This window comes from Anomaloglossus baeobatrachus, chromosome 4 (assembly GCF_048569485.1).
Source record: "Anomaloglossus baeobatrachus isolate aAnoBae1 chromosome 4, aAnoBae1.hap1, whole genome shotgun sequence".
Classification (NCBI taxonomy): domain Eukaryota; kingdom Metazoa; phylum Chordata; class Amphibia; order Anura; family Aromobatidae; genus Anomaloglossus; species Anomaloglossus baeobatrachus.
In genome coordinates this window covers 330,476,769-330,485,234 of record NC_134356.1, presented here as the reverse complement: position 1 = coordinate 330,485,234, position 8,466 = coordinate 330,476,769, and the positions used below count along the sequence as shown (strand labels likewise).

Sequence of the window (8,466 nt, the reverse complement as noted above, 5' to 3'; positions counted from 1 at the left end):
TTCTGCTGCCATACACAAAACTTTATTTTAAAGAATTGTTATTTTTTTTTTCTGAAGGTAAAATATTATTAAACATAATGATTTTCCCCATTTACAACAAAACATTTTGTATATGAGAACAGACAGTCTATTCATGAATAGTTCTTTTTCATGTCATGCTTTGTCGCTGGCAGCGGTGATGGTGTGTTAATCTTCAATGCTGCAGAATCCTTAAATTCGTGTCAGTTGGTGCCACAAGCTGGATGGGAGGATGCTTTCCACTTTCTCCATAACGAAGTTCAAAGGTGCAAACAGTGTGCTGAGGAACTATGGAAGACAGATCTGATCAGCCAGATTCCCTATACAGTCAGTTATGTAGGCAGAATATTTATACACTGTTGCTGGACTTGGAATTCATTAATCAGACCTTTATTGCTGACACAGTAGGAAGTGGATACTTACCGCTTTTGCAAATACTCCCATAAGTTCTGGGAATTGATGTGTGAGAAGAGCCAACATGGCTGTGAAGGAGCACAACCCAGCTGTGAAGAGTATGAAGAAAGGAAGTTCTTTCTTTGGATATACTGAGACTTCATGAAATGCTGTAAGGGAAGATGAATAGTTAGTGCTTCATGAAATCGGCTACATCACTGCGGGTGTACAAGACGACAGTGAAGTACTAACGTATATGCGTGTTCTGTCTAATCCCACTGCTCATTTTCTCTACAGAAAACAACCATTTACCAGTTTGCTCACTATTTTCAGGTCTTGTACACTACATTGTATCGAGATCACATAAGAAACAAATTTTTACCAAACACTAGGCAAGCACAGCTTTACGCTATAACCCATGGCTCTTTGGGCCACATGTAGCAGAAAAGTGCAGGAATAAAAAAGTGGCTTATTCAGGTGTCAGATGTTTCCCGTATGTAAAAAATGGTACAAGTGTTTAGTCCGTGTCAGCTGTGATCATGCGTGTTTCATCACTTGGATAAATGAATTCCAAAACTTCTACTATACATTACAATGTTAATCACAGACCGCACACTGCATCGTGGTTGGTGCGGTCCATTAAATTCACTAACGGACCTAAAGACTTTTATTTGTACTTTTCATCCATAGCAATAATAAAATTACATGTCTCTGTAATTTCTGCAAGAACACAAGCTCTGCAAAAAATATGCGCACAGCCCCAGAGACTATAATGGGTACGTGAAAAACACAGAACATGTACATGAAAGATGGACATATGAATCAGGCGTTATACGCAGAACAACAAGCTAAGAGTATTCACAAGACACAATGTACTTACAAGGAAGTAATTCTCTGTCGGCCGTTTCTGTGCAAATAGGGTATGGGTAAAAAAGATGACCCTTTTCCAATGGGTATGGAATCATTCTGAATGCTGTGAAGACAAAGCACATCCATTTTGTAGTTAAAGAATATTGCACAATGTGAAAGGGGTATTCCCATGCCCAAGATCCTATCCCAATATGTAGTAGTAGTAATAATAATATTATTGTTATTATTAATAAATATTATTATTATTATTAATAATAATATCTCCAATTAGCTAATCAGGAGAACTATACTACATTTATATGCTTCTTACCTCATGTTCAGGGCATTGCAGCTTAGGTATCCATTGTTAAGACCACAAGCAACTAACCTTTAATGCCCTGCACAGGAGTTAAGAGACTTCGCTAATCAGGAGAACTATACTACATTTCTAATTGGAGGTAATTGTTCAAATTCTTATTATTACACCTACTACATATTGAAGATATGATGTGGCACATGGTAATACTCCTTTAATGTAATTAACTTAAATAGCAGTTAAATTGCAGAGAAGAACCACTAAACATGATGACATGTGCTGTTCTGCTCTTTACATGTGGCCCCTGTTGGATACAGCTGGGGGTGTTGGGGGTCAGCCCCCACAGACATGATCCTAATGACCGAAGGATAAATTATCATAGTGTGGTTTAACTACACATTTACAAAACTTTGGACAGTTTAGAGGTTTTGACTAGTGGCGGTCTGAGTGCCGAGAGTCCACTAGTCACTGAAAAGAAGAGACAGATGTGCTCTGTTCTCCTTCAAGAGTGAAGAAGGGTTTGTTAAAATGACTATGGAGGTAGTCTGTGGGGTCTCATTTAAGTTTTACACCAGAAAATACATACTGAAAGAGTAGGTGAACTTTTAGAAAATGAACACCAACCTCCCGGCCATATACACTGTGAATAGGAGATATCTCCGGATGTATAATATATATTATTCTCAACCAAATAGTCAATATATGGTAGGACCAAGAAAGCCTACAGTGCAACACACACATACAGTACCTGGTGGCAAATCTAAATCAGTCCTGACATTTTGGCCACCTTGGCTCAGGCCATCATATTTCCAGCTACATACACTGGAATTTACACTACCAGTCCCGGGTCTGTACTTTGATGTGCATATTACCACATTGTCTGTCAACATACAGATTTGTTTTATCCACAAGCTGTAATGAGACTATAAACCCCGATTCATAGCGAGAGTCAGGGTTTCGCTAACAGATGGCATTTATTTTAGGACATAAATCATGGACGTCTGAAATGTATTTAGGAAATAAAACCAGCGTGTGTAGGATTTGATCAGTTACAGCTGAATAATTTAACACAGACTGTAGGTTAGTGTCCTGCATATTTGATATCTAATGTAACAAGAGCTTGGATATCTTCAGAAGGATTCCACTTTTATCAATTTTACAAGAAATCCCCATGGCCTTCAAAGTCACATTGTTCCACTTTAATATTTCAGCAGTTGTAAGTGGTGTGAGAATGCTGTCATATGAGTGATGTTCTCACTGTAATCATTCTTCAAGATTACATCACAAGCACAAGTGGGAGACAACTCTGTCCTACCATTTTCAGATCAGAATCTCACCAATACGAATAATTTCTTCAGAACATTACTTTCCTTAAGATTCCTAAAAACAAATCCACATATTTTCATATGAAAATAGCAGAAAATGCTATATAAATATGTCTAAAAGGTTTTCATCACACTTTTTACCAATATGAATGGCATAGTAGGTTACACACTTCATTTATTGTGGTTTCTTTGTATTTGAAACATTGGGAAAATCACTCATATGTACAGGGTTACTCATTACACAGTTACAAATAGCTATATTGTCCATGTCTTTTGTTATGCACATTGCGTAAGCATTCTCAGTGCAGGGTGAAAAACTAAGTGAAGGCTTGGGTTCAATATCTTCTATTCTCCTTTACGATCCATTACCTCCACCAAATAATTGCTTTTAGTGATATGCAAGCAATACCATGCTCGGCTGCTATGTAGCCGGAAGCTCAAACGGGCTCAACTAGTGTACCGAGTATAATGGAAGTCAATGAGGACTTGAGCATTTTTCCAGAAGATTTCCAGGAAAAATGCTCGAGTTCCCCATTGACTTCCATTATATTCAGGTGCTCGAGTCGTACCCATCCGAGCATCCAACTGCTCTTAACGAGTACAGAGTACCCCAGCATGCATGTGCTCACTCATCACTAATTGCTGTCACTACTAATAAAATTTCAAAAGGTTGAGAATTAATTTTGGACCATTCTACCCTGAAAATCTCTTTTAATTCATCAATATTTCTGGGCTGCCTTGCATACACAGGCTTCTTTGGGTCATGCTAGAGCATTTCAATAGGTTTTAACATTAGTACTTGGCCTCTTAAAAACTCAAATTCTAAATATAAATTAATCTACTTCTGTGCTTTGGGTCACTCTTTTTGCTTGACCCAAAATTTCTTAATGGACTGCTGCACTTAAATCCCTTGTATTTTCTATGATCAAAGTTGCCTGGGCCTTGAGGCACCAAAGCAACCCCAAACCACTGCTTCATATTTGTAAGAAGGTTGGGTGTTAATTAGTGATGGGCGGACCCAAACTGTAAAGGCCACTTTACACACACAGATAAATCTTTGGCAGATCTGTGGTTGCAGTGAAATCATGGACATATTGTTCCATTTGTACACAGCCACAAATCTGGCACTGATTGTCCACAATTTCACTGCAACCACAGATCTGCCGCAGATTTATCTGTGTGTGTAAAGTGGCCTTAAAAGTCCGGATTCGCATGGTTTCAAAAGTACAAGAGTGCCGGACCAGAGCCCGGAGTTCTCCATGAACACTGGGTGATAATACGGGTTCGGCAACTAAGCAAATAAGAATAAAGCAGTCACATTATACTTATCAAGTCTCCCACACTGCTGTAAGGGAGGCCACTAATTATCGTTCATCCATATGCACGGCTTTCCCTGCCCATCTGCAGTCCCATGTGTAACAGCATTTCTGACTACAACCAATCACAGACTCTGGCCTGTCTGCGGGTCCCTATTGTGGTGTAAAACTAAATAAATAGATAAATTAGCGTAGGGTCCCCCCAATTTTGATACCCAGCCAATATAAAGCCCAACAGCTAGTATTCTCAGGTGTAGAAGACCCATGGTTATTGGGCCACCCCAGCCTAAAGATAGCAGCCTGCAACCTCCCGGGATTGTTGCATCCATTAGATGCGACAACCCCGGAACTTTACCCGGCTTATCCCAATTGCCCTGGTGCGGTGGCAATCGGGGTAAAAAGCGGTTATGACAGCTCACAACTACCACTAAGCCCTAGATTAGTAATGGGAGGTGTCTATGTGAACCCTATTACTAATCTAAGGGGTACTTTGCACGCTGCGACATCGCAGGCCGATGCTGCGATGCCGAGTGTGATAGTACCCGCCTCCGTCGAAGCAGCTATATCCTTGTGATAGCTGCCGTAGCGAACATTATCGCTACGGCAGCTTCACATGGACTCACCTGCCCTGCGACCGTCGCTCTGGCCGGCGACCCGCCTCCTTGTTAAGGGGGCGGGTCGTGCGGCGTCATAGCGACGTCACACGGCAGGCGGCCAATCGGAGCGGAGGGGCGGAGATGAGTGGGATGTAAACATCCCGCCCACCTCCTTCCTTCCGCATATCCTACGGAAGCTGCAGTGACGCCGGTAGGAGATGTTCCTCGCTCCTGCGGCTTCACACACAGCGATGTGTGCTGCCGCAGGAGCGAGGAACAACATCGGACTGTCGCGTCAGCGTAATCATGGATTACGCCGACGCTGCACCGATGATACGATTACGACGCTTTTGCGCTCGTTAAATCGTATCATCGAGCCTTTACACACTACGATGTCGCATGTGATGCCGGAAGTGCGTCATTTTCAATTTGACCCCACCGACATCGCACCTGCGATGTCGTAGTGTGCAAAGCCCGCCTAAGTGAAAAGAAAAACACAAACACCAAAAAAATCCTTTATTTGAACTATATATAAAAAACACCCTCTTTCACCCCTTTATTATTAACCCCCAAAACACCCAGGTCCAACGTAATCCACATGAGGCCCCACGACGATTCCAGCTTTGCTACATCTGAAGGCACAGCATAGAAGGCATAGGCTATGACCACCCGCTGTGAGCTTTAGGCAGAGAATTCGTCATGCGATGAGCGGTGATGTCACTAAGGTTATTTGTGGTCACAGGTGGAGGACCGTGGGAACCTCCAGCTGTGACCACAACTCACAGCTGGAGGTTCCCACGGTCCTCCACCTGTGATCGCAGGTAACCTGACCTCAAACTCTGTGATTTTGCCTCAGGTGAGGTCACGGAGTTCACAGACCTGCATTTCCTGGCAGAAAACTGCATTTGTTTTTTGTCAAGAGATGCAGATTTGGTGCTAAAATTTCTACACCATATTCATCCACCCAATCTGCACCTCCTGGGAAAAAAAATGCATCAAAACCACATACAGTATGATGCGGTAGTGATGCGATTTTTTTTGCCAGGAAATTCAAGTCTGTGAACTGTGAGGTCAGAGTTTAATGAGGTCCCCTGAGGTCAGGTTACCTGCAATCACAGGTGGAGGACCGTGGGAACCTCCAGATGTTACCGCAAATTACCATGCGTGACATCACCGCTCATCGCGGTTGATTCATTCTCTGCCTAAAGCTCACAGTGGGTGGTCACTTTCTATGGCTCTGCGCTGTGCTTTCAGATGTAGCAGAGCGGATATCATGGATTTCGTTGGACCTAGGTGTTTTTGGAGTTAATAAATTGATGTATTTAATTTCAAATAAAGGTTTTAATTACTAATCTGCAAGTGAAAAGAAATAAAGGGGTCTCACTGAAGCCTCCCATTACTAATCTAGGGCTTAATGGCAACTGTGAGCTGTTAGTAACCCCTTATTACAAAGGTTGTCATTGCACCAGGGCAATCGGGATGAGCTGGGTAAATGTTTCGGGGTTGTAACACCTAATGGATGCAACAATCCTGGGTGGCTACAAGCTGCTATGTTTAGAATCTGGAGGGGGGCTCAATGAGCATGGGTCTCCATAGCCCGAGAATACCAACCTCCAGCTGTTGGGCTTTATCATGGCTCGGTATCAAAATTGGGGAGACCACACGCCAGTTTAACAATTTAAGAAAAAAAAACCTGCATGCAGTTCCTCTTACTTTGATACACAGCCATTATAAGTGCATGGCTGGGGGATGCAACATGTTGCCATATGCTTTGTCTGTGCTAGGTAACATAATATGGGGGGGGACCCTACGACAATTTTTATATGTATATATTTTTACACCAATCTACAGATACCCACAGACAGGGTCTGTGATTGCAAGCAGCCAGACACGCTGTCACACAGGCTGAGGGCACTGACTGCAACCAAAGACGCCAGGACTGCCAGTGGGCAGGGAAGTAGTGAATATGCATGAGCGATACTGAGTGGCCCCGGAAGTAGAATGAGTGGCCTGGAAGCAGTTACAGCAGCGCTGGAGATTCAGTAAGTATAATGCGCTTGCTCTAATCACCCTATCCCTTCTACCACCATTTTTAAGAGCCAGATTCTGGTCCCAATATACTTATATGGGGACTGGAGTCCGGCTAGTTATCCTGGATCAATTCCGGGCTGGAATAGTTTTTTTTTTCCCCCAAATCTGGTTAGTCTCGCCGATCCTGGATATCTGCGAATTTGCCCATCACTAGTGTTAATGTCCATAACAGGGTTCTAACTTCTAAAGGAGAAAAGACAAATTGTATACAAAAGAAGAAAATCAGGATTGTTAGGGTACTTCTGGATTCATGTACACCTAGGTGAAGCTTTAGTAATATTTTTGTAACCTTTTCAAGCTTAATGCATCTCTATATGTGGTCTTTTAAAAGCGGTTTGACTTAAAATAGTTAAAATAACATTTGTCAGTAACTAGGCATTGTGAGCCATTATTGTATAGGTAAAAACACATAACTAACCCTTGTGCTGCTCATCAAGAAAACGTCTAACTTATGCATATATCAATATATGTGTGTAGAGTGCTATAACTGAACTTCACAGTCCATGAACCTTAATGCAAGGAGCTTAAAATGTACCAAGAATAAATCACTATTAATCATGCACAATTTCCTTGGCGTGTATACAAGTAATACTACAATAATGCATTATAATGTACGACAAAACCAATTTGGCTTACACTCAGATATACAAGATCTAGAAGGCTATTTGAGAATCTGTACACCTTAATTTTATGTGTAGAAGTTGTCGCACAGGCTTCCGGTTTCTGATGATGGATTATGGCTGGGGTACATGGTTTAGATTTTTGTAAATGATGGCTGAAAAGGTTAAGGAAATAATTACACCTGATTTCCTTTAAAGTCTCAAGAGAAAGAACTGACACCAACAAGGCATCAAAATGGGATGTGCTCCTTGTGGGCAAAGAAAGAGCCATATGCAAATAGGAAACAGAGATGACCATAATGTTCCCGTCTTTAATAAATTGGAAATACAGTAAAGCATTAACAATAATAGTCCCTTTTTATATGAGGACATGCAGACTAGAGTTCCAGCCACATTAACATTATTCAGTCATTTCACAACAGATCAACTTTCACGTGCCCATATCGCTATTAACATAGTACTTGCTGTACGAAAAATGAATTCTTCACAATGACCAGCAAAAGTATAAATAGGCAAGTATGAGTGAGGAAGACTTAGCTAGGAACGCAGAGATTAGCGGGGTACTACGGCGTTTAGTGTAGGTGGAACGTTGTAGATGGTTTACAGAGCAAAAAAACTCAATCTGCAGCGTAATTACTAGAAGTTAGATTTTCAGAAGTCAGAGGCTTGGACAGTAAAGTGTCATGACGTTTAACCTGTGGATAGGCAGAGAAAAATGTTATCTTTTAAAAAGCTGAATTTTTACTTTGGTCTACACCAAAATGTTTTGTCTCTGTTTTGATGGAACATATGGGGCTTCTTATTACTTTGAATTGGAGAAGATCTTAGCGCCTAGAAGATAAACTGACATTTGTACATCATGTAATGCATAATTTCGCCATAGCATACTTCCTTCACTAGATACAGACTTTGTACATGGATGACACTTATTCAAGTACAGTT

At 41.4% G+C, this 8,466-nt stretch overlaps 1 protein-coding gene across 4 annotated transcripts in view; it reads right to left on the bottom strand.

Moving 5' to 3' along the window:
- Positions 1 to 8,466, bottom strand: part of ST7 (suppression of tumorigenicity 7) — a 186,668-nt gene continuing 178,202 nt past the window's right edge. For 2 of the 4 annotated variants that reach the window (XM_075342518.1, XM_075342517.1), the window contains 3 exons: positions 1,292 to 1,384; positions 442 to 581; positions 5 to 306 (listed from right to left, as the gene is read on the bottom strand). In XM_075342518.1, the coding sequence (XP_075198633.1) occupies positions 211 to 306; positions 442 to 581; positions 1,292 to 1,384 (329 nt within the window). In that variant the 3' untranslated portion in view covers positions 5 to 210. Of the gene's footprint in view, positions 307 to 441; positions 582 to 1,291; positions 1,385 to 8,466 lie in introns of all 4 variants that reach the window. The other 2 variants (XM_075342515.1, XM_075342514.1) reach the window with 2 other exon arrangements.